General features: G+C 59.4%; 2 protein-coding genes across 12 annotated transcripts in view; one reads left to right on the top strand and one right to left on the bottom strand.

The window, feature by feature from the left end:
* The window catches only part of PEBP4 (phosphatidylethanolamine binding protein 4), an 83735-nt gene extending 71061 nt beyond the window's left edge, over nt 1-12674 (bottom strand). Inside the window, exons 1-2 of one of the 8 annotated variants that reach the window (XM_075736700.1) lie at nt 12600-12674; nt 12403-12516 (exon numbers count right to left, since the gene is read on the bottom strand). The gene's annotated coding sequence lies outside the window, so the exon portion shown is untranslated. Of the gene's footprint in view, nt 1-247; nt 565-4013; nt 4069-7470; nt 7586-8127; nt 8234-12402; nt 12517-12599 lie in introns of those variants that run through there. The other 7 variants (XM_075736696.1, XM_075736695.1, XM_075736697.1 and 4 more) reach the window with 7 other exon arrangements.
* On the top strand, nt 9100-24003 carry RHOBTB2 (Rho related BTB domain containing 2). 4 transcript variants are annotated; one of them, XM_075736685.1, is made up of 11 exons: nt 9100-9174; nt 12514-12591; nt 19201-19402; nt 19578-19681; nt 19783-19968; nt 20067-21091; nt 22040-22158; nt 22244-22394; nt 22518-22606; nt 22833-22938; nt 23013-24003. In XM_075736685.1, the coding sequence occupies exons 2-11, from the start codon at nt 12533-12535 to the stop codon at nt 23249-23251; spliced, it is 2280 nt and encodes a 759-aa protein (XP_075592800.1). In that variant the 5' UTR covers nt 9100-9174; nt 12514-12532; the 3' UTR covers nt 23252-24003. The 4 variants fall into 4 exon arrangements, with proteins under 4 accessions (XP_075592800.1, XP_075592801.1, XP_075592799.1 ...); XM_075736684.1 differs by lacking the exons at nt 9100-9174; nt 12514-12591 and adding exons at nt 14566-14583; nt 15558-15807; XM_075736686.1 differs by lacking the exons at nt 9100-9174; nt 12514-12591 and adding an exon at nt 13985-14297.
* The last annotated feature ends 1212 nt before the right edge of the window (nt 24004-25215 follow it).

The raw sequence follows: 25215 nt of genomic DNA on the forward strand, positions 1-25215 counted from the left end.
ACCCAAGCCAGAGCCAGGACAGAGCTTTCCCCACATGGACACAGCCATGGCCACCCATTTTTAAGTCTGTACAAAGCACAAGCCAAGCCCTGAGGATGAGGGGAACCAGGGTTTGAGGTTTATATACCCACACCCCTGCCAAGCCCAACGCCAGCCCTCACCTCCCCGGGCTGCACCAAGGTGCCTGCAGCAGCCTGACGGACCCGGTGGCCAGGGCCACCACGGCTGGCCCTGCCGAGGCACTTACCGGCCGGGTCCTGGGGATGGGCGAGCAGCTCAGAGGCAGAGCCTGGAGGTTTGAGGTTGCCGTGGAGATGGTTTCCCTGGAAGGAAGGGAAGAAGGGACTGGGGATGAAAACACAGCCCAGGGAAGGGGCAGCTCATCCCCTAAAGGAGCATGAAATCATGCAACAGGTTTTCATCCCACAGCAACCTTCTCCAGCTGACCCACCAGCTCTGGGTCCTCACCTGGCTCCAATTCTCCCCTGCACTAACAACTTCCCAGCTAATTAGAAAGGATGCGACCCAAACATTTTATTTGCACTTGCCTGTCTTCTCCATTGCCTAATCAGTTCTGGATGAGGCATATGCAAAAAAACCCACTGTCAGTTGGGAATAGGTATTACAACACATACTGTATCATTATATAATGAAGTACTGGCACGCAGAGCGAACACGAGTAAGTACTAGCACCACTGTCATTACAGAGAAAAAGGCATCAGGCTTAAACTAATTAGAAACATTAATGTATTGGGAATGATCTGGAGGTTTAGGGGCTAATGGCTCCGGTTCCCACACTACGAGATGGGCAAACCCCATCATTAGAGCCCCGATCCTGCAAACAACCTCACATGAGTAATGCTTTTCCCATCGGAGTCAGGAGCACTGGTTTGCGTGAGTCAGGATCACCGACATGGGCTTTACATCCTCGCACGCTATCGTGAGCTGGGGGGGGGGGTGATAACCTGGGGGAACCACACAGGAGGATCGCAGCCCCAGGCAAGGCATGCCCAAGGACCGCTAATCACGACAGCTGCCCAGAGGGTCTCTGCCACCAAAAGGTGGATTTTGTAGAAATGCAGGATTGCCCTTAGAAAGCTGACAGCTCAGCTGAGGTTATGGCAAGAGGGTGGCAGGCAAAGGGACAGTGGCTTTGACCAGGACAGACATGGGGACCTGGATACCAGGGGAGCTGTAGGGACAAGGGACTCTCCCTGCCCAAGTGACTCTCACCACGGTAAATCCATCCATTTTTGTTGTTTATTTAAGCATGAAAGCAGTGAAGCTGGCACAAGGTTTGTATTGCTGTGGCCCTGGCAGCTCAGGTCCCCTGTCACTGGGTGCAGAGGAGCATCGATACTTCGCAGCAGCCAGCTCCAGTTGGTTCCTGCAGTAACTTTGGGAGGTTACCCAAATAACAGCAAAAGCCAGAGACAGGATGAGCTCTGAACAGGGGTATTTATTTTAAGCCTAGGGCAGAGAAAAGCCCTTCACGCAAAGGCAATGTCAGCCACTTCCATCTGGAGACCTCCCGAGAGGATCACCGTGAAGTGGGATCAGCCCAAAGGGGTTGCCAACAGACAAGGTGCGGTGGGATCCGCAGGGATGCTCTGGAAGGAAAACCCATGGGAGCAGCAATCTCTTGCAGCATCCTGTGTAAGACAAACTATGGCTTTCTCTCTAAAAGCTACTTACAGAGTAATTATAAAGATGCTATTTCTCCTGCTTAGGAGATGGAGTTGAAAAGGCAGCGGGAAGCCTGTGCAGCAAACCCACATCACCAGGGTATAAAGTGCATGGGAAAGCTGTGCGGCCAGAGCCAGGCAACAGCTCCCGTGCCATGCTCCTCAAGGTCAGATGGGCTCCCAAGGGGCACAAAGCCACCAAATTATTTGCTTTAAACACACACTGGACAGCACAACTCAAGAGCCAGCAGCATTGCTGGCTTTGCTGCCAGGCACATCCGCCCTGACACAACCCTGCCTGCACAAATACTCCAGACCTGGCAAACCCACACAGGGGATGGGTAATTTCCACCAGCATCCATCTCCTCTGGGCTGCCTGGAGCTCTCACAGCTGGGGAGAACCCATAAACCACATGCCCAAGAGCCTGCACCAAGCAGCCTCCCCTCCGGAGAAGGATCCTCCCATGGGAAAACACATCCTGCGGTGTCAAGGCAGGTATGGAGCACGAGCCAGCCTCCTCTCCCAGCAGCCCAGGTGTGTGTGCATGTCATCTCTCCTGACTAAGCAGTGCAGGACTTGCAGGAATCTCATCCTTCCAGCTGCTGGGAAGCCTCTGGCACAGTGCTGCAGCTGTGCAGCACAGAACTGGGGAAAATATTTTCATCCAGATTTTCCCCACGCACTCAAGAATGACATACTGCCCTCCACTTACTTTGCACATTTCTATTTTGCAAAGCCATTATTGAACACACTGCTGCAAAACCCAACCCAATATTTAGGAAGAAAATGAAAGCTTTCAAAGGTACCAAGTCCAGCCAGTGGCTTTTGGCTAGATTCATTTGGTTTGTCAGATGAGAGGAGCAGTGATGTGAAGCCCAAGGAAGCAAAGCGCTGCTCACACTTGCTGCAGTCCCACTATCACTTCAGTTCATTGGGAGGAGACACAAACACAATATAATACTTCCAGCAAACCAAGTCAGGTCCAAAAGCTACTAAAAAGCCTTTCACAGTTGGCAAAGCTAAGACATAGGTAAGGAAATAATAGTTTTCTATTAATACTGGAGATGAAAAGGCTCTTAATAAAAGGAAACTACCTTAAGGGTGGGAAAGAATGGAGAAGTCTGTGGCTTGCTTTAACAACTGCCACAAAGCACATGTGAAAGCCAAAGCACCTGTGTTGGGAGCCAAGTTACACACAGCAGCTGACCCATGGGGCCACAAAACGGGTGCTTGCAGAAGAAAGAAGGTGGCCTGTTACAGAAGTGGCAACAGCCCATCTTAGGTGGGTGCTGAGCCCCCCCAGCACATCACACCTTTGCAGCCCACTTCTTGATACTCTCCTAAAGCCCCGTAAGCTGCTACTGAGGTCCTAGAAATATTTGCCATGGAACACTGAGAGCATTAGGACACAGCTCGACCAAAAACTAAAGTATTTCAAGGAACCCCATGGACATCAGCTGAGTCTGACGGCCTCTCAAAGCTTTCCCATGCATGCAAAACCTCCAGCTCTGGTGCAGTTTGTTTAATGCTCGGCTTTAATGCAAAACAAGTGTTTCCAGGTCAGACTTTCCCCATAAATGTTCATGAGAAGCCAGCTTTTCATTCTGACACGGGCCAAAACCATATTGTTTGCAAGCTTTGGAATTTCCCACCCAAACCGCCAGCTTCCTGTTGATGTTAGTTTAAGATTAACCAGTGCCATTTATAATCCACTTCAGCATTTCTTCTGACTTCACCCAGCACTAAATCCCTGCACCATAAAAAGCTATTTTACTTCATGGAATCTAAATCTACTTCCATCCCATTTCATTAAGCAACCTCAGCTGTCCCCAGACATTAATTGCCTGCAGAGCAGGGAGGGATCACTGAGTTTGAATCTCCCCAGCCCCATGACACAGGAAGCCTGGCACCATGGGGTTTTTCCTCCCAGTTTGTTTTAGGTCGCAGCAAAGTTATAGCTCAAAGTCCATTAGAAACTCTATCCCTTTCTTGCCACAGAGCCAAGACTGTTCCTTTGCTTTAATGCTCATGAAAACAAGGATTTATTCAGCATCGCCTAAGCAAAAGCATTTCTGGGCAATAAGTGTGCTCCTTGCACTCCCACCCCAGACCCCCAAGCATTCGTCCAGCCCAGCTGCTGCAGAGAGAGCTCAGCTCTTCTGTCAAGGTCCAGCATTTTCCTCTGATTTGGGCTCCTCTCTACCTCAGTTTCCCCATGGAGGTTTCAGCAGGTTCTTGTGAGCAAAGCACCCGAGAAGCTCACATAGAAACCAACTCCTGCAGTCTAAACAACAGCTGAAAAAAGTATTTACACTCTTGATACCCACCAGCGAGACTGTAGGAAGCAAAGGACTTGGCAGCCAGGGGAATTTCCTCAATCTTTGCCTTGCAGGAAGCCCATTTTTCAGATATTTTTTCTGTAGCAACCAGCAAAGGAAACAGAAAACCACATCCTCTCTCCCCATTCATATCCTGCTGCACCTCCAGCTGTGCCCTAGCCACACCGTGCCTCTTATCTCACCTCTTCATAGGCTGCCCTCACATTTCCCTCTTTGCATGGCTAAGAATTCCATTCCTGGCTTCAACTGAATGACCACAAGGTCATCTTCACCTTGCCCAGCCAACCTGCAGGGCAAGAGCTTTCTGAATTAAAAAAAAAGCACTTGTCCCAGAATTGGCCATAAATTTGCACCTGCACTGATTTGTGGGGCCAGCTCTTCCCCTCAGGTGATCTTAAGGTTCTGGGAAGAGTTACATGGATTTAGGGGACATGACAACTTTATTCAGCTCATAGTCTCCACTTTTTCTGGGTTTGTCTAGTGCCACGTAAGGATCAGGAGTTAAAGACCCAGGCTGTCACCGCAGAAAACAAAGCTGCCCCCAGCCAAGCGCCCAGCAGCAGCACCAGCCCTTGCGCGTGTTGCTGGAATAAGATGAATCTGATCCTGCTTGGGGGAAACAGATTATATCACTAGCTAGATCATACAAGTGCAAGAATTCAACAGCTGAGCCTGTGTTTTTGGGTCTCTACAGCATTAATAAGATGCTGGAGCAAAGCAGAGAGCAATGTGGTTGCATTCACAGCTTCCAACCCCCCCCCCAGCAGAGCCTGCCCAGACCAGAACAGCCGAGCTTTGCATTTTACAAAACGCTGGGTGCAGATCCGTGGTGCAGCCCAAGAGATTAACAGAGAAGAATTTTTAGCTTTTCTCTTTTTACCTGCCAAAGGCTCAGGTCTGAACTCTCACCCCTGCCTGTCCCATTTTCCTAGCAGGCAGCTGTGTCCAGTCAACCTGGATTAAACACTGCCGCTCTCACCACCAGCGGTGGAAGAGGTCCTGAGTGACCGAGGGGGAAGGGTCAAAGTCTCAAGAAGGGGTTTGGAGCTGTAACACCCACCTCCTTCCGCAGCACCCCCGAGCAGGAATCTCCATGGGATCAGGGAGGGGATACACAGTGCTTTTTGCCCTCTGAAGTTGCTACCACCTCGCAGGCTCCTGCGCTCGCATCCCACCAGAAGATGCGGTGCAGCACAAACCGAGCACCAGAGCAGACCCAGGGCTGCTGTGAGCCCCCAAGCACCAGCCCCTCTCCCTCAGCTGGGCATCGCAGGAGCACTCAGAAGACGTCTTGCACATATTGACTATTCAAGAAGCACATAGCTGGGAGCAGTCCTCCGAGCCTGGCAGCAGCCCACAGAGCCACCCCTGCGCTGCAGCACCCAGGCATCACCCCTTCTCCTGCCTGCCCAATCCCTTCCCAAACCCCAGCAGCACAAGCAGGAGCACGTTTCAGCCCCTGCAGCTCCTAACGCTGCCCTGAGCCCAAGCGCTCGCCCCAGCACGCCTGCACAGTGCACGAGACACAGCAGCACCTTCACCCCTGACGTCGCGTGGCTCAGGGACGGGGCCACACACCTCCGCACCCCATCCAACCCACACGGATGCTCTCCCCATCCATGAGCTCCTGTCCTGGAGCAGCATCTGGCACCCAGGAGCCAGGTGGCACATTTTGGGGAGGGTGACTGGGCAGCTGCAGTACGCACAGCAGCTTCGGGAGCAGAGCCGGGGGGGAGGTGACCTTGGCAGCAGGCATCGCTGGGAGCCGGCCAGTTGCACGCTCGCAGGCTGGATGTGCAGCGTTGCACAACCACACCTGCCAGAGCCCACCCTGCCACGGCAGGCGCCTTGTGACTGCTCCTGCCAGAGCTGCAGCTCTTTCCGGGGAAGGTCTTCTATTTTGGGAAGAATGTTTTCATTTGGCCTATATTAAGCACATACATTTCGCAGTCACAAGGCAGGCGCAGAGCTGTGCGGGAGCCTCCTCCTTTCCTTCAGCACCAGCAACTCTGCAGCTTGGCAGATCCCAGCGGTGCTGGCACACATGCAGCCGAGCCCATTGCTCACCGGGGCACTGCCTAATGCAATTATCTCCCACACACTTGCTGAGAGGCTGCTGCAACCCACCGGGGAGCTGCTCAGCTTCTCTTTAAATTTCAGGCTCTAGCTCCAGCATTAAGGACCCCCCACCTCGCTCCCAGAGAGGAGGGAAAGCCATTAAGCATTGCTGCAAACACCAACAGCAGCGTGGAGGTAAAGCACTGAGAAACCCTCAGGTGTGGCCTCCCTGCTCCCCAGGGATGCTGCGTGGGCAGGGTACAGCACAGGGACTGGGTTACGGAGGGGTCACCCAGGCACTTTCACCTTTCTTCCCTCTTTTCCCTCCTCCTCTTGGACACTGCAGCCTGACAAGAAGGTGTGTGTCTGCCCCGTGCCTTGTGGATGCCCTAATTGTGATTACAGCTCTTTAGAGATGACAGCAAAAAAACCCAAACAAACACCCATTCCTGGTCCTTGACATCTCACCAGCCAGGCTGGGTGATGCTCGTGAGAAAGCCCTGGGGCAGCAGGTTAATGAGGAGCTGGGGATGAGGAAGAAGCATCCTCTGCTCTGACTCAGGTTGGGCTGAGCTTGGCCCCACGAGTCACCCCATCAAGGTGCAACAGGCTGGTGGGACCCGGCTGCTTCACCCACCCTGCTGCTCCCCCCAGCCAACCAGGCACCTACATGGAATTTAGGGTGGCTGAGCAGGGATGTCTATAAATAGCACCGTTTCAGATTCAGCCTGCATGTGGCTCTTCCCTTCAGTCCCCAGTTTATTTTCTCCCACTTTCAGTGGCTCTCTGCAGCCCGAGATCAAGGGGAACACAGGCTGGACCCCGAGCTGCACAGACATCACCAGGAGACAGAGCAGTTAAATTGGTCCCAATCCCCAATGTCAATACACTTATACCAGATTAACCTCTGCATCAGTAGACTACCAAATCACACTAAACTGGCTTAACCCTTCCTTAAATGGGTTTAACTGGTCTGCCGCAGGGGACTTGTACGGGTTTAATGAGCTCAGTAATGGTGCTTTCCCAGGAAGCCCCAAAGCCCTCATCACAGCCCCACGCAGGGACGATCCCAGCCCCCCCCAAAGCTGGTTTGGGGGCTGGAAGGAGGTGAGGGTACTTCCCATGGGTGCCCACAGCTGGGGAGAAACCCCTGAGCATGGGAACCTTTCCCAGAAGGTTTTTCCAGCTCCCCCCTCCCCAAGCATTTGCTCCCAGACCCTTGGCACCCTGGCTCTGAAGGGGACCTCTATTTACTGCTCCCCACACACTGGGAGAGCCCCTGCCCTTACACCCCAACAAGGCAACCAGCTGCAAAACAAGAGGGAAAACAGCCTAACACCCTCCCCCCAAACACACAGCAAGCCAGCCACCCCCCCTTTCCACCTACCCCTCTCGACACCACCAGTATCCCCAGTCCCACAGCAGCAGAGCAGCCGGCAGCAGAGGGGACCCTGTGCCCAGCCAGGTCTGGCAGAGCCCCAGCCCCACAGTCAGCTTTTTGGCAGGGCTGAGCCCTGGAGCTGGCTCAGGGGCTGAGCAAGGAGGGGGGACAGTTTGCAAGGGCTGGCACCCCCCCAGGGTGAGCCTCACAGCTGGGACACAAGCTAACACCGCAGCTTGCGGAGGTCAGGGCCATTTGCAGGATGCTCAGAGGCGCACAGAGCAAGCAGCTGCAAACCAGGCATTGCTCTGAGCAGGGAACACCTCCCTTGTTCTGTGACCCACCAAAACAGGAGCTTTTTTAGTACCAGCCACAAAATCAGATACAAACCTCCCACCCCAGCTTCCCTTTCTAGCTTAGCTTGGCCCAGAGCAAATGGCTCTGTCTCCCATGAGAACATACTGCATGTATGAGTAAGCCCTGGATGCCAGCCATGCACAGCAGCAGAGGCACCCGGGGCACAACAGCACCTCAATTAGGAGGTGAGGCAAGACCTGCACCAGCATTTTAAAAAAAAAAAAAAAAAAAAAAAAAAAAAAAAAAAAAAAGCACCATGTATGTGCTGAGCAGCACGTTCCTGCCTGTTATCAGCTAAATCAGTACCTGCAGCCAGCATTCTCCAGAGGTGCTCCAGTCCCTCCAAGGAGAGCAGCCTGAGCAGAGCTGGCTCAGTCCCAGGGTTCCTCCTGCCCCGTTTTAAGCCCGGCAGACACCTGCTGCCCATCAGCCCATCAGCTCCCTCCTTTCCCATTGACTCACCAGCTGGTCCCACTGACTCACCCCTTCAAACCACCTCTCCTTTCCGTGGCCCGTGGCCATTTCCCCAGTCCCTCGGTTCCCACTGACTCACCACAGCTCATCCGAAGCTCACCCTCCCCTTTCCATTCCCATCCCGGTCAATTCTGATCCCTGCGACTCCCCCCTGCCCTGGTACCCGCCTTCCTTCTCGCCAGCACCACGGCGGCAGCATCCCTGATGAGCTGCAAGGAGCATCCCGGTGAGGGACCCGCGGGCTGGGCAGCTCGTGGCTCCCAAAAGCACCTCCCAACCCGTGCAGAAGTGCCATTGCCAAGCCCCAAGGCTGCAGGGAGAGTTTGCTTTTTCAGGGGTGAAGGATTCCCCCTTATTTCTCCCCCTGGCTGGCATGTTCTGCTGTGTTTTCTTCCACGGACTGTGGGAGAAATAGCAAATGATTTGCAGAATTTAGATGTAATCAATGACTCTAACATATCCCTTCACACTTCCCATCCATCCCTCCATCCAGGTTCGTTTTCTCCAGCTGCAATACAGGAAGCATTTAGGAATGAGCCTGAAAGACTTTGGAAGTGTAGGGAAATGGGATTTTTGGGAGCGGGGAGACGCGGGCCCCGGCGCGTGCCGTGCCACCGGCGCACCCAGAGCTGAGCTGAACGGCTCTGAGTGGAAAATTCCTGTCCGTTGAGTGCAGATTGTGGTTCAACAGGTTTTAGTCCCGGCCCCTTTATTTGTGTCAGTGCAAAAACTCATCCCTAGGGCATTTGTTTGGATCACATGGGTGAGCGTATAAAAATGAGTCCTACCTGTCCAGGCCAGTTAGCACCTCGGGAAAGCGAAGGCAGCTGCTGGACAGGAGGAGAGAGCTGCGGGACGGTGCAGGGTCGGTGCACGCAGGTAACCGTGCCAGCTGCCCAGAGCAAATTTATCCCCCTTTTTTTCCCCAGGGCTGTGCCAGGGCCGGCCCCGGTAGCGGCGATGGGGTATGGCGAGGCTGAGGGCTGGGGAGCTGCGGGGGGATGCAAAGGGATGTGAGGGTTGAGGGTTTGGAAACGGGTCGGTGGGCTGCACCGGAGCGGAGGTGGTTCATACCACAGGAGTATCTTTAAGTGCCACCAGAGGCGGTTGTGGGCTGATGCAGACCCTCCGGAGCGGGTGATGCTCTCAGCTTCTCCTTCCCTCATTGCCCCTTTGCTCCCCTTCGAGCTGTCAGGAATGGGGCGGTCAGACCCCCACGGGGCTCCGCCGGGCGCGTTGGTGGCAATCGGGGTTTAAGGAGCGGCCCGTGGCCGGTGCAGGCAGAGAGGAGCGTGCTCGGGCAGAGCCACGTGCGAGAAGACACCAAGTTGCGGAGGCGAAGAGTCTTCCAGCGTGGGATGGACGCCACGCTGCTGTCCCACGGGAACAGAGCGGATAAAACCGGTGACTTTCCGTGGCTGCTGTTTGCTGCCTCAGAAAGGGGTGATGATGTCTCCTGGCAGATAGGCGGGACGTCCGTGCAGCCACCAAATGCTGCCATCGCCACCCTGCCTGCCTGCCTGCCTGCCTGCCTGCCTGCCTTGCTCACTGCCTCCTGCTGCCTGCAGGCTGCCTGGCAGGGCGATAGTTTGGTCGGGAGCCAAACTGCCGCTTCGTTTGGCCAGGAGCCGTTAGGGTAGGAAGTGGTTTTGGGGGCTTGGGTGCTGTTTCACAAGCAAGGGCACGAGGCACGGCCGCTCTCCCGTCGGCCGCCACTTGCAGCCGGGCTCTGCCGCGGGGAAAGGGGGTGACGCTCCCACTCACCCACCCGTGAGCCTCTGTCCCGGGGGGTCCTGGGCTGCCCCCGGTGCTGGCTGCTGGTGGTCTGGCACCCCCCGTGTCCCCTCTTTTCCTGCCTTTCAAACAGCTGCTGAGGCAGACCAGAGAGCTTCTCCACTCCCTCCTTCACCCCCCCACCCCGGGTCCTGCCGGGGGCTCTGGGGCCCCAGAAGTTTTCTCCCCTGCCCAGCATTGCTTCTTCCGTTCCTCTGCTCTCCATCCCTACTGGAGACAGTTGCTTAGAAACAGACTCCTCGTTCTTTGATTTTTTAATTTATTTTTTTTTAATGTGAAGATACGCAGGCCCCCACCGAACCCCCCCCGGACCCTGCACCGTGTTCTGTGCCGGGTGCTGGCTGCAGCCAGACCCAGGGACAAGACCCAGGAAGGTCCCACTTTCCCCCTTCTTGCTGAGCATCGGTCCCCAAGCTGTGGCAAGCCAGGCAGACACCCACCCCGCACCCATAGCAGCTCCCTGGGTGCGATGTGAGAATTAATTCCTTGGGGTGGTTCTCTCAGGGGGCTATTTTCCTCTTCTGATGAAGAGCCCAGGCTCGTCGTCGGCAATGTTATCAGCCTATTTTTTGCGCTGCTCTCCATAGCAAGAGAACCAGGAGAAAAGGGAAACAGAGAAGCCACAGGATGCACTGTTATAGGAGGAACTTTCCCCAAATAGAAGCTTTTCACAGTTTTTTCACGAGGCGTCAGCAGCTCTTAATACTGTATGAAGCTGTGAATACTGCATGAAGCAGCCGGCCGGCGGGGAGCCTGTAAATGTTTCAGGCTGCAGCTGCAGCCCTTCTGCAAGCGTGGGGCCGGCCGTGCGTGCCCATAACCTGGCTGGGGTGGCGGGGGGGAAGCAGCTGGAAGAGCAGCTTTAGCTGTGATTTCATATCAGCAGCACTTTCTGCACCAAAGAGGGCGATAAATCTGATGTATCCCAGTTGAAGGGTGCAGAAATCCTGCACTCATGGACCGAGACCTTGAATTTTGCCCTGACCTGGCTTCAGTCTGCCAAAGATCTGTCTGGAGAGCCCCAGATGTTCATTAGCTCTGAGCTGGGGTAAAGGGAGGAACGCTTTGCTTGTATAATACGTTGCATTTTATAGGAGTACATGGCTCCTTCTGGGTTTAAATATTTATAAACTGGGTGATGAATCCCTGAAATTCTGCAGCAGTATCGATGGCAGGATGAGTTATCACCCGTGGTGTATCAGGTGGCTGTATTTCAGAGCTGGGAGACGGGATCCAGGCATGTAGCTGGGTCATAATGTGCGTATGCAGTGAATTTCCAGAGCACCCCAGTCTCCTGGCTTGGAGACAGACCCTGTTGCACTGACAGGACAGGGGAAGGAAGGTGCAGAAATGCTCTTCTTGTTTGTTTTCGACCTTTCCCTCTGGTATCAGTTGTTTCCTAGACTACCCTTCCCAGTCTGCTCCCCACCAGCACGGTGGCACATCCCATCGACCCTTCGTCCCCGCCGTTCCCCCATCGCGGTTGGGTTGGGCTTTGCAATTTTTGCAAAGTGCTGGTTGGAGACTTCTCCTGCCTGCTGGGTCCAAATGGATATTAAGTCCATAAAATCCATTTGTCTGAGCTGCCACCTCCCTGCCCGGCTGGCTGGCGAGGGAAGGCTGAGCTCTCCCAGTCCTGGTGATGGGGCTGGGGAGCCCACGTGGGTGCCTGGGACGGCTGCCCTGAGCAAGGACACCACTTGTAGCATCACCCAGGAAGGAAAGATGCAGGATTTGGGGGTTTCAGAGCAGCCCAAAGGAGGAGTGACTCTAATTTCTCTTCCTGGGTGAATCCAGGGAAGGACCCAGCACGGTGGCGGGTCTCCAAAACCCCCTTCCCGGCAGGAGCCAGGTGTCTGCTGCCTTTGCCAGGAGCGAAGCCCAGGCTGGACTCTGCTCCAGCCTGACGTGTGCAGGCACCATTGATCCGGTGACGGGGCAAGGAGGGGAGAGTCCTGCTGCCCTGCCTCCCTCCGGAGCTCACAGGAGGGGAGCGCTGCCCAAAGCAAACGTGCCAGCAGGGAAGGCTCTTAGCCCAAGGGTAAGGTGCTTGGAGCGGGGGGTGGGTACTGGGGACCCCCTTGGCCACCCTGGGCAGCCGGTGGAAGGGATGAGGGATGAGTGCGTGCCTGTTGCATATGTCTGTACATCTCCCCCTCGGCTTCTATGTAGGGTGAAGGTGGTGGGGTGGGGAGGGCAGACCTGGCAGCGAGCTGTAGGCACGGCAGGCAGAGCCGCTCCGTAGGTGAGGGACAGCCCTCTCCCCACGCAAGGACGCTTCTTGGTCAGCCCAAGTGGCCGTGCAGGACTCACCTTCCCCTGGGCTTTCTGTCCCCAGCGTAGCGGGGTCACGCCATGCACGGGGGAAGGGGGGAGTCCATGTTTGGGGTGTTTTCACAGAACCCTTCTGCCCTCTCCTTTCAGAGTCTGCCGAGAGAAAGAGATGGAACCCCAAGGGAAAGGCAGCCCCGCCGGGAAGATGACTGCCATGGCTCACAGCCTGTAAGTACCCTGCCACCGCGGCGCTGGCTCCTCCAGCCTCCCGCTTCAGGCACTTTTCCTCCGGCCACTTTCTCCAGGGGACTTTGCTCTTTGCTCCCCTCCGACACACGCCGCCGCGACGTCTCTGTTCCTCCGTGGATAAGGCGGAAAATGCGCAGCAGCGCTTAGGGCAGAGCAAGGCAAAGGGGGCTGCGGGAGCGCGTGGTCTGGAGCTGCTGGAGGGTGTCGGGGTGTCTCCCCGCTGCAAATTCACTTTTGCCGGGGTGCTGCCAGTGAGGGATGCGCTGCCTTGGTCTGCGGCAGCCCTTCGGCCCTCTGCAAGGTGAATAACGCTGAGCTCAGCTTTATTTGGGGATCAGGGTGGGGGCACCGGCGGGGGCAGAGCTGGGAAGGCTGCAGCAGTTGCGGAGCATTTGTTGGCTGCTCCAAGGAGCAAAAGGAAAAGGGGTTTGCGTCCCTGCGTCCGTTCCCCTGCAAGTTGGGGGAGCAGCAGTGCAACCTGCGTGCTGACCCCCGGCAAGGCTGGGCAGGGGCGCAGGGAACACCCGGGAGGGATGGAAAATCTCCTGGCATTAAACCCTAGAGAGTCATAAAGTTTAAAGCCCTGGGGAGGGCACGGCTGGAGCAATGTCCGATCGTGTCTCTGATATCCGGAGAGCTTCTTCATTCCTTGCTGGGGAGGGGAGAGGGAGGGAGGAGGATGCTATGGGGTGGAAACAGGTACTTGCTGCCAGCGGTGCGAGCTCCCCAGTGTGACCCCCAGCGCTCAGCCGTCGGGTTTGGAGCTCTCCGCCTGGGAGCGAGGGCGATTACGGAGCTGGGCAGATGGGAGCCCTTCGGGACAGGTTCAAGAGGCTTAAATCGGAGAGACACATGGGAGCAGGGAGCTAACGGCCTTTTAATTACAGCCCTGCCAGAGCCAGCGGGGCTGAGGGAGGGGAGCTATCGCCCGGCAGCCGTGCCATGCCACGGGCAACCATGCCGTGCCGTGAGCAGCCGTGCCGTGCCATGCCATGGGCAACCATGCCGTGCCGTGAGCAGCCGTGCCGTGCCGTGCCATGCCGCGGCGTAAGCTCGCTGGGGAGTGAGTCAGCCGAGACTTGTGTTTCTCCTCCCACAGAGGAGAGGGGCTGTGAGTAGCGGCCGCATACTCCGCAGATGCTCCCGAGCCCCTTCCCCAGCCCGATGCCCTCCCCGGTGCATCCCGCCGCCGGTTCTCTCCTCCCGGCAAAGCCTCCTGCCGGGAAAGGGGCCCGTGCGAGCGCCGCAGCCCGTGTGTTTCGGCTGCAAGTGACAATTGTGCTTTTGTTTTGCCTAGCAGGGAGGAGGGCAGGCGGGAATTTGGCTGCCCAGAAAGCTGCCAGGAACTCTTTATGCCACAATTAAGCACCTGCTACAAGAGAGCAAATAAGCCAAATCATGCGGCTGGCAAACAAGCTTTACGTGTTCCTTCCCCGTGACCCACTCCAAGAAGAAGAAAGCTCAAAGCTGCAGCTCGGCTGCTCGCAGCTCCCGTTGCGGGGGAATAACTAGCTTCGCCGTGAAGCCAAGAGCTTCGCCGCCGGCTCGCGGTCCCGGTGTGGGCACGAAGGCAGTACCGGGAGCTGCCTATGCCCGGCTCAAAAGCCAAAGGGCTTCCCCCTCCCCAAATAAGCGACTCCATCTCCTTCTGCTATGGAGAGAGAGATCCCCGTCCTGCGAGTTAGGTGAGGCGGGGGGCGATGCCGGGGGGCCGGGATGGGGGGGGCCACGCTGGGCGCCTGCCAGGGCTGCGATGCAAAGGTGCGAGGTGAGGCAAGCGCTGGGGTTTTGACGGCGGCTGACGCGGCGTTGCATCAGTGCCGGTCACGCTGTGGGCTGCCCGGCCTGATCCGAGCGGAAAGGGAGGGGGGGCCGAGCTTAGCATGGCTCGGCAGAGGCGATGGGGGGGAGGAAGGAAGCCGAAAGCCTTGGGAAAGGATGGCGAGGCATCACATGATGCGGATATACGGGGTCAGAGCAGCAGGGCCGGGGTGCCGGGTGCCTTCCCAGCAGCCACGCTGCAAAGATGACTCTGAGTTTTTTTCTGCCCTGGGGTGGCAGGGCTGGGGGGCAGCCCTGGGGGGCTGCGGGGTGACGAGAGGGCTGTGAGGAGCGCTGTGGGCTGGGATTCAAAGGCAGTACTGCAGCGTGTGGCCTGTGTTCAGAGAGCATGGATGGAGGGGGCAGCTCTGCTCCCCCCCTCCCTGTGGGAGAACCAGCCCCACAAGGGGCCGGGGGTGCTCCGGGGGGGCTGAGGATTGCGAGCAGCCGCACGAGGGGTCTCCTCCAGCACAGCCCCATCCTCAGCCGGGCTGTTGGCCTGGCAGCACCGCCAGCACCCACTGGCTGGGACCCTGGGGGCTGGCAGCCCTGAGCAGCCTCCGTGCAATAAGGGGAGGGGGAAAGGTGCTCAGAGGAGGGGGCAGGCGGAGGGGGCACCCCTTCCCGGGGGCAGGAGGAGGGGAGGGGGAGCAGGGAGGGTTGGATGCAGGGGGAGGACGGAGGTGAGGTGCTGGGGGAGGCTGGGGGTTGGATGCAGCAGATGATGGAGGGCGGGGGGGGTGGGTTAGGGGCAGGGTGGGGGTCCCATGCAGGGGTGGGTTAGGGGCAGGGTGGGGGTCCCATGCAGGGGTGGGTTAGGGGCAGGGTGGAGATCCACCCAGAGCAGGACTGGGGGGCAGGATGGGGGTCCCCTGTGCGGGGCAGGATTGGGGGGGGGGGGCAGGATGGAGACCCCCGGAGAGGACGGGCTGGGGGTCCCATGCGCGGCAGGATGGGGTCCCCCGCCGAGAAGCCCCGGCCCCGCTGCCCCCCCCGGGTACCCCCCGGTCTGTCTCAGCCAATGGGCGGCGGCGGGGGGGCGGGGGCGGGGCCTCGGCGGGGCCTCTTGTTTTTTGTGAATGAAAGGCGGGGCGGCCCCGACTGCAGCGCGCTGCTCCGCGCAGGGCTCCGCGCAGGGCTCCGCGCAGGGCTCCGGGCTCCGCGCAGGGCTCCGCGCAACGCAGCGCAGCGGGCCGCGGATGCGGAGAGCGGGGCGGCCGAGGTGCCGGCATGGGCCCCCGCGCCCCAGGCTCTGAGCCGCGCAGCGCGGCGCCGAAGAGCGCGGAGTCGAGCCGCGCAACTTGCGCCGTGGCCATGTCCGGAGGGGCGAGCCCGGTCCCGGCCCCTGGGAGCCGCCGCTTCGTCTGTGTTGGTGTAAGTACCGGGGACGACCCCCCCCCCCCCCCGCCTCATCCCCCGCGCCCCGCTCCGCCTCCGCGCATTCTGCTCCGCCGCCCGGCCCGGCTGCCGGCGGGGGGGACAGCGAGGGCCCGACCCCTTCCCGATGCACCCGCCGCCGCCTTGCAATGCCCCGCACCCCGGCCTGGGTGCTCCGGGCACCTCCGAGCTCCCTTGCAATGCCCTGCGCCCGGCCCCGGTGCAGACCGCAACCCCGAGCCCCGTTGCAATGCCCCGCACCCCCGGCCTGGGTGCTCCCCAGCCTCCTTGCCATGTCCCGCATCCCCGATCCGGGTGCTCCGAGCACCCCCGGCCCCCTTGCAATGCTCCGCACACCCGGCCTAGGTGCTCCCCAGCCCCTTTGCAAAGCCCAGCACCCCCGATCTGGGTGCTCCGAGCACCCTCGGCCCCTTTGCAAAGCCCAGCACCCCCGATCTGGGTGCTCCGAGCACCCTCGGCCCCTTTGCAAAGCCCAGCACCCCCGATCTGGGCGCTCCGAGCACCCTCGGCCCCTTTGCAAAGCCCAGCACCCCCGATCTGGGCGCTCCGAGCACCCTCGGCCCCTTTGCAAAGCCCAGCACCCCCGATCTGGGCGCTCCGAGCACCCTCGGCCCCTTTGCAAAGCCCAGCACCCCCGATCTGGGCGCTCCGAGCACCCTCGGCCCCCTTGCGATGCCCCGCACCCGGTGCCCCCCCCCCCCCCGCGTCCCCCGGTGCCGTGGCCCGGCCCGGCCCGGTCGTGCTGCAGCCCCGCTCGGGGCCCCCCGCTCCCGCACCGCCTCCCCGCCGCGGCCTTCCCAACCCCGGCTGCCTCGGCGGGGCCGCCCGGGCCCCATCTCGCCCCCCACCCCACCGCTGCCGGGAGGGTCACGGGAGGTGCCGCGTTATTTTTGTGCGTCGCTGCCGTTTCGGGGCGGTTTCACCCCCGGTTTGGGGGTTCTCCTCCCCTCGCGAGGTGCGGGATGGAGGATTTTTAGCCTGGGAGTTGCTAGGAGACGGCTCCCGGGGTGATGGTGCAGTTGCCTTGGCAACCGCAGGCTGGGCAGTCTGAAAGGAGCAATTTTGGGGTTCTCCTTGGGGGGAGGGTGTGTGAACTGGGTGCCCGTGGTTTGGGTGGGGGCCTGTGGCAGGCAGGGAGAGCCGGGCTGGGGGGGCTGCTGGTCGGAGCAGCCCGGCTCCCCAGGGAAGGGCTTTTGCTGGTGGGGAGAACTCCGATCTCTCGGCATCTTGGGTTATTTCTTGCTCTCCGGTGGGTTTCGGAGCCGTCCCCGGGAGAGAGGCGGAGGTGGGGAAGGCGGGAAGGGAAGCTGCGGAGGCGGCAGCATGGTGCTGCTGAAATTGTCCCTGCGAAGAGGCTCAGCCCCCTCCTGGGGTCTCGTCTCATGGGTGGGGGGCTGTAAGCCACCCCCACGGGGCCACTGGAGTCCCTCAACGTGCTTCTGCTTTATTCCGAACCTGCTTTTTATGTCTGCTCCTGTCCCCATCTTCCTTTCTTCATCGCAGGCATTGATCCCGTTACCATTTATCCCTTAATTCCCTCAGGGCACCGTACTTTCCGAGCAGGCTCCCAAGTCCCCCGTGCTCGGCTGGGTGCGGGCCGAGCTCCCCACGTGGGGCAAACATCCAAACTGCCGACCGCAGTTGTCATCTCTGTGTGCCTTCCCCCACACCAGCTGAATGAGCTCGGCCGACTTGGGAGCACGGCTGGCCCTAAAAATAACTGCAGTGAAGCTCCCCGAGCGCTAACAACCCCCTCCAGACATCTCCTGGCCCTACAGAGCACAGCTGGTCCCCAGGAGGAGCAAGGGGACCGGGGATGGCGATGGAGCGGGATGCGTGAGATGGAAATGAATTTCCAAGGGCTAATGGGGAAGGAGACAACCTGCCCTGACTCCTTTTTGCTGTGCAGAGCCCGTGGAGGTTGCTATTCCCGGTTTGCAATGCCCTCAGCAGACAGCGTTCCCCGCATCCCAAAGGATAGAGGGGACGTGGCATGCGGTGACAACTACCCGGAGAAGTTTTGCCTTGGGACCAGTCGATATCCAAGCGTTGGCGTGTAAAGCGACCTGGATTTGCGCCACCTGCCTTTGCCTACGCTTGCCCACAAGGCTTGTGGCTCAATCCTGTGCGGTGCTGAGCCCTCTCACGTGCCGTCTCCTCCAGGCTGGTGTAGCCAGGTGTGCTCAGAGAGCTTGCGCACGGGAGGGAGGTGCTAACATTGGAAAGTCCTTGCCAGGCTGCTAGTTTAGGGAGCTGCGTCCGTGGTCCCCACGTGCAGGGCTCGGTTGCCATCGTTACCGGGTATTTTAGCTCACTGAGCCTTTGCGCTGGTGGTTTATTATAGCAGCTCGGGAGGCCGGTGCCAGGAGGGGGTGACAAGGGGGAAGAGATCTGCGGCTTTGGGAAGTTCAGAGCAACTGGGATGTGGGGGGTTTTTTTTTTGTCCTTTTCCCCTTCCCTCAATCTCCTCCCTGCTTTTTACCCCTGCAAATCGCATAAATCCCTGACTTAATGCTGCGATGAGTTAATTCTGGCTGATTTAGACTCTGGGGCTCTGAACAGGCAAAGGGTGGTACACCTGGGCACGCCTGCTCGCAGGACACGGGCGCTTCGCTTCGCCTTCGTGGCACCCACGGCACCAACCTCCCTCCCAGGAGGGTTCGGGTCGTGCCTGGTCCCGGGAGGCCGGCAATGCCGGGATCCTTCCCAAACCCGACGGCTTCTGAGCCTCCTGGAAATGCAACGAGTTTCTGCTCCTTCGCTGCTCTGTGTAAGAAGCTGGGAGCGAATATCCCCTCTGGGAATGGGGTGGGAAAAGGGATGCAGGTCGGTGTCGAGGGACAGACCTGGTGCTCCCCGGAGACAAGCAGCCGGAGCGGCTGGCAGTGCCCGGGTGTGCGCTCGGTCGGGCGGATCTGGAAGCTTCGCTTGGAAACGCTAGAGAGGGAGAAAGGGGAAAGGAGGAGGGGAGGGGAAAAAAAAAAAAAAAAAAAGCCTCATCTCACATGAACAAGCATGAGCCAGGGCCGGAGAGACGGGGAGGGAGGAGGGTCGAATCTAACGCAGGACATGTGTCTGACGCGCGGCAGAGCGACGCACGTTGCCACGAGAACATTAAATTTTAAAGGGGACTGGCGGGGAGCGCGAGCCGGGGAGGGGTGGGCAGCTGCCTTCGCTCGCTGCCTTCGCTGGGGCTCCCGGCTGCCGGTCGCTGCAGAGCTTCCCCCGTGCTGCGAGGGGCTGACGGCTCCGAGCGTGACTATCAGCGTCATCTTGTTGCTTCGCCCCCCTCGGCATCCCGTCCCGTCCGGAAACATCCCCCCCGGCTCGTCCTGACTGCATTTGCTGACCCCCCGCATCCACCTGCAGGTCCCAATTAATGGATTCTGACATGGATTATGAGAGGCCAAACGTAGAAACTATCAAGTGCGTCGTGGTCGGGGACAACGCGGTGGGCAAGACCCGGCTCATCTGTGCCCGTGCCTGCAACGCCACGCTGACCCAGTACCAGCTCCTCGCCACCCACGTGCCCACGGTGTGGGCCATCGACCAGTACCGCGTCTGCCAGGAGGTGAGGGCCGTCGGGAAGCGGGGCAGGGATGTCCCGGGGGGTCAGCTCACGGATGCCCCATGGGAACCCTGAGGAGATGGAGTCGCATTCTCCCCGCGGGGGAGTTGTGAATTACTCCTCCATGCCCTGCGTGCGGGGGGGGCTCAGGAGCTGGATGGTGTTTCTGTTCCCGCAGGTGCTGGAGCGCTCCCGGGATGTGGTAGACGATGTTAGTGTGTCCTTGCGGCTCTGGGACACCTTTGGTGACCACCACAAAGACAGACGCTTTGCCTATGGCAGGTAGGGGAGAGGCAGAGCCTCACGTTGCCCTGGGCAGGGAGGGAGGGCAATGCTGAAGCACAGCGAGGACCAGCTGGACCTTGACCCTCCTCTCCTCGCAGGTCCGACGTTGTGGTTTTGTGCTTCTCCATCGCCAACCCCAACTCCCTGCACCATGTGAAGACCATGTGGTACCCAGAGATCAAGCACTTCTGTCCCCGCGCGCCCGTCATCCTGGTGGGCTGCCAGCTCGACCTGCGCTATGCCGACCTGGAGGCCGTCAATCGGGCACGGCGACCCTTGGCCAGGTGGGTCTCTTGTGCCCTGGAGATGTCCATGCCTGCCCAATGCTTTCTCCTTACCGTCCATCCGAAGAGGTCTCTTCATTATCTCCCCTCTTTTTCAGGCCAATCAAACCTAACGAGATTCTTCCCCCAGAGAAGGGGAGGGAGGTAGCCAAGGAGCTGGGGATCCCCTATTACGAGACAAGTGTGGTGGCCCAGTTTGGCATCAAGGACGTCTTCGACAATGCCATCCGTGCCGCCCTCATCTCCCGCCGTCACTTGCAGTTCTGGAAATCCCACCTCCGCAACGTGCAGCGGCCCCTGCTCCAAGCCCCCTTCCTGCCCCCCAAGCCCCCTCCACCCATCATCATCGTCCCGGATCCCCCTTCCAACAATGAGGAGCGCCCAGCCCACCTCTTGGAGGACCCCCTGTGCGCGGACGTCATCCTGGTGCTGCAAGAGAAGATCAAAATCTACGCACACAAGATCTACCTCTCCACCTCCTCCTCCAAATTTTACGACCTGTTCCTCATGGACCTGAGCGAGGAGGACCAGCAGAGCGCTGCGGGGCACGGCTTCGGGGTGGCCGTCACCGCGACTGCCGAGCGGATGCTGCACCAAGAGGAGAGGCACCACGGGCGGGATTTCCTCCTCCGAGCCGCTAGCTTTGATATCTGTGAGAGCACCGAGGAGGCCGGATCCGGCCAGCGCAAACCGTGCCTTAGAGCTTCCACCAGTGACGGGATCCTGCGGGGCAACCGCTATGAGAATGGGGAGCGTGGGCTGCGGCGGGGAAGGGACCTCTCCTCTTGGAGCCGGGCTTTCACCAGCATCCAGGAGGAGATGGCAGAAGACCCGCTGACCTACAAGTCCAAGCTCATGGTGGTGGTGAAGATGGATGCTTCCATCCAGCCGGGTCCTTTCCGGGCCGTGCTGAAGTACCTGTACACAGGGGAGCTGGATGAAAACGAGCGGGACCTCATGCACATTGCTCACATCGCTGAGCTGCTGGAGGTGTTTGACCTCCGGATGATGGTGGCCAACATCCTCAACAACGAGGCGTTCATGAACCAGGAGATCACCAAAGCCTTCCACGTCCGGAGGACCAACCGGGTGAAGGAATGCCTGGCCAAGGGCACTTTCTCAGGTACGACTTCAGGCCGAGGGGCAGCACCATCCGCAGCACCCCCTCTCCCCTGGGGGGGGTTCTGCCGGATGGATGAGGGGCTCGGAGCTCCTGGCTTTGCCCCGTGCCGACGCGTGAGCAGGGCGGCCGTGCCGTGGGTCATCAGGCGCTCGCCTTCCCGGGGGTTTTTGATTATGCTTTGCACGTCTGGGGTTTTTATAGCGCTTTTTTTCCCCCAGAAAGTGTGAGCGTAATGGCCCTTCCCCAGGGTTTCCTGCTCCCCAGCCCGCCTGACAGCTCTGTTTATTTACGAGAGCAGCAGAGGGAACTTCCCTCCCTCCCGGGCCCAGCTTTTCACAGGGTCATCTGATTTACGAGGAGCAGTGTGCCCTTGGTGGGACTTCCCCAGCTTTCTGCTCAGCACCACGTGCCACCGGCTTGTGCCGTGATGCTCCGGGGGGACGTCCCGGGGGGGTGTGAATGTCCCAGCTTCCCTCCAGCTGAATTTCTTACATGAGGATGGACCTTGATGTGGCCAAGCTGTCACTGTCACGGGACAGATGTGTGCTGGCCCCTGGTACACCTCGGGGTGAAGCCGTGGTCCGGGATGGAGAGCAGAGTGGCGGGGGGGCAGGAGACCCCCAGCATCCTTCCCAGCTCTCCAAGGATCTGAGCTTGAGAGAGCCATTTGCTTCCTGGTTTTTTCCCTTTGCTTTCAAATGTGTCGCAGTATGCTTTGGGAAAATCCCTCGGAAGAGCTGGAGCCCTGCCGCGGTGCCTCCCTTCAGCTCCTCTGAGCCGGTGGGGGATGCTGGGGAAAAAACGGAGACCTTTAGGACAACTTGTAGGATACGCCAGGCTCTATCCCCTTCCCTCCACTGCCCCCGGTGTGAGACATTTTGTGGCAGGGGGTGGCCGAGCCCTGGGTGATGGGGACAGTCCCAGTAGCATCCCTCTGCTTGTCCCCAGATGTCACCTTCGTGCTGGATGACGGTGCTATCAGTGCCCACAAGCCCCTGCTCATCTCCAGCTGCGACTGGATGGCCGCGATGTTCGGCGGCCCCTTTGTGGAGAGCTCCACCAACGAGGTGAGGAGGGACCCCGGGGATTTGTCCTGGGAGGGTGGGACAGCTGGGGACAGCCTTGGGGTGACAGCCGGTGTGTGTCTCGCAGGTGGCACTTCCTTACACCAGCAAGAGCTGCATGCGGGCGGTGCTGGAGTACCTCTACACCGGGCAGTTCAGCTCCAGCCCCGACCTCGACGACATGAAGCTCATCATCCTCGCCAACCGCCTCTGCCTGCCGCACCTGGTGGCTCTCACCGGTGAGTCGGGGCGGCTGCAGCGGGACGGTGTCCCCCCCGTGTCCCCAAGCTTGGTGGCAGCGCGGTATGTCCACAGCCACCCCGTCCCAGCCACCCTGTAACCCCCCCGTGTGTCCCCCACAGAGCAGTACACCGTCACCGGCCTGATGGAGGCGGCGCAGATGATGGTGGACATCGATGGGGACGTGCTCGTGTTCCTGGAGTTGGCTCAGGTAGGACGTGGTGGGACAGGACCCCGTGCCGGCACGGCTGGGGAAGGGGTGAGGTGCTGGGTGATGCCACGCAGAGGGGTCCAGGAGCTCCGGGGGGTGATACTGTCCTGGCAGAGAGGACAACCAGGTCTGGTCTTGGATGTCCGTGGAGGAATAGGGCGAATTCCTCCTGCTTCCCCGGTGGTCCGTGCTGTGGTGGCTCTGACGTGGGCTCCATCTCTTCCAGTTCCACTGCGCCTACCAGCTCGCCGACTGGTGCCTCCATCACATCTGCACCAACTACAACAACGTCTGTCGCAAGTTCCCCCGGGACATGAAGGCCATGTCAGGAGGTGAGCAGGGGCCGGGGGGGGGTGACGGGGGTCCTGCTGGTCCCGGTGCTGTCCTCACCCCCCTCTCCCTGCAGAGAACCAGGAGTACTTCGAGAAGCACCGCTGGCCGCCGGTGTGGTACCTGAAAGAGGAGGATCACTACCAGCGGGCGAAGAAGGAGCGGGAGAAGGAAGACTACCTCCACCTCAAACGGCAGCCCAAGAGGCGATGGCTCTTCTGGAACGCCTCCTCCTCCCCTTCCTCCTCTCCTTCATCGTCGGCAGCCACAGCCTCCTCTTCTTCCTCCTCCTCCTCCTCCTCGGCTGTGGTTTGAAAGCCCGTCCTTACCCTGGCTCCAGCATCGCTGGGAGGAGACGGGGAGGAGGAGAAGGAAGGGTGGGATGACCTGCCCCAGCGCCAGGCGTGGAGCGGATGCCCCTGGCCGAAGCCCCAGAGCAGACGGTGGTAGCAGGGGCCCGTGCCCCCGGCACTCCTGGAGCCCTGCTCTCCCCGCGCCGTGGCCGCCAGCACGCTGCAGGACTGGCAGAGACCGAGCAGCAGGAGAAACTCATGTTTACAGGAGCACGAGGGCTGTGTTGTGGTTTTATTTTGGGTTTTTTTTTTTTTTTATTTGACCATCAGCAGCATGAGGAAGAAGAAGAAGAAACCCACCCCGCTTCCACTTTAATTTGTAACCAGAAGCCGCGGGATACGGTCGGTTTGTCTGATGGCATCTCGCCACCCTGGGAAGCCAGAGCCGCTGTGGGGGTCCTGCTGCCCCCTTTGACTTGCAGCAGGGTCAGGCAGGGTGCAGGGGACCCCGGTCCCCAAATGCCTCCAGGCACTGCAGCATCCCTCCTTCTACTCACAAGTGGGGTCTGTCCTAATTCGGGGAGCGGGAGGGGACAGGAGCCCTCTCCTCCCTGCTTCTTAACTTTTCATTTTCATTTAAAAAGAAAACTTAAAAAAAAAAAAATCACTCCCAAACCCACCCCCCAACCTGCCACACCAGAAACCAACCCCAGGCCCTTGGCTTGGGATTTTAGCCTGGAAGGCTCCATTGTAATAAATGGTATTTTGAAAGCCCGGCGTGGTCCCTGTGTGTTTGGGAGACAGCGGCTGGACACAGAGCAGCCTTGTGCCCTGCTTGGGGTGACACCTGCACCCCCCTGCCAGCGCTCCCGGGGTGGACAGGGGCAGCAGAGAAGCGTTGCAGGATCCAGCCATCAAATAAACCCTGTACGCTGAGAGGTGGCTTCACCGTCGGACTAACTTTGCGTGTCCCACCCGTGTCCTTGCAGGCGCACAAACCCAGCGGGTACGTGGCAGGAGAAGGCAGCGCAGGGCTGGGGCAGAGCTGCCTGTCCCAGGGGGTTTACAGGACTGTCAGGCAGGGAGAGACCCAAACCTCTGCTCACCCTCCCCAGCCGGGAAGGGGAAAGCTCCTCTGAGCCCGTCCGTGGCAGAGGCTGCTGCTGGAGCGAATCCGTAGGGATGCTCCCGGCAAGGATGCTCTCGGGAGCTCCTCTTCCCGGCTGGCCTCGGTAGAACACCTTGGAGTCACTCGTTTCACACGCTCATCCTTGGCCATGGATGCAGGAGCGAGGTCGCAGCTTCCAGCGAAGTTACACTCTGTGTTTTCACACTTTGCATCACCAGCGAGCAGGTAGGACGACAAGTTTCTTTCCCTTTTTGAATCCGGGCGCTCGCCGCTGCTTCTGAGTCCCGTTTGCCTTCCCCAGGCCAGGACCCAAGCCCCCGTGTCCCAGCACTAAATCCTGCATGTGCCTGGCTCTGCAGGAGCTCTCTGCCCAGGTGTGCATGCTTGGGGGGGGCGTGCGGGGGCTGCCCAAGACAGGCCCTCGGGCGTGAAGCCTCCTGCCAGGTCACCGACAGCTCCTGCTTTTAGCACTTGCCCCAGCCCTGCGTTACGGATAAAACCCAACGGCAGTGCAAAGGCTGGCGGGCAGCTCGAGGAGGCTTCCTGGGGCGAGCAGAGCCCTTTTCTCACTAAGCACTGCATGGATTTGCAACACAGCTATTGCAACACACAGAGCCCTGGCTGGGTGTAGCCGGAGCGGGGAGCACTGCAGCCCCCCCCACCCCCAGCAGCTCGATCATGGGGGCTCAGCAGCATCGCTTGGCCCTGGGGTCCCAGCCCCTGCACGCTCCGGGGACTGAGGTTTCAGCCTCTTACTTTTGCAGGGGACTAAAGAGCACGGGACTCCCGGCGTAGGTGTAAAGGCAGAGCCCAGGTTTGCTGCTGAGGACTTTCCCTGGCAGAAGCATCGCTGGTGG

This window comes from Balearica regulorum, chromosome 27 (genome assembly GCF_011004875.1).
Source record: "Balearica regulorum gibbericeps isolate bBalReg1 chromosome 27, bBalReg1.pri, whole genome shotgun sequence".
Classification (NCBI taxonomy): Eukaryota; Metazoa; Chordata; class Aves; order Gruiformes; family Gruidae; genus Balearica; species Balearica regulorum.

Coding starts and splice junctions, on each gene's coding strand:
- RHOBTB2 (XM_075736683.1), top strand. CDS start 15,455: ATGGGCGGCGGCGGGGGGGCGGGGGCGGGGCCTCGGCGGGGCCTCTTG. Junction 19,403..19,577: donor AGTACCGCGTCTGCCAGGAG/GTGAGGGCCGTC, acceptor CTGTTCCCGCAG/GTGCTGGAGCGCTCCCGGGA. Junction 22,939..23,012: donor CATGAAGGCCATGTCAGGAG/GTGAGCAGGGGC, acceptor CTCTCCCTGCAG/AGAACCAGGAGTACTTCGAG.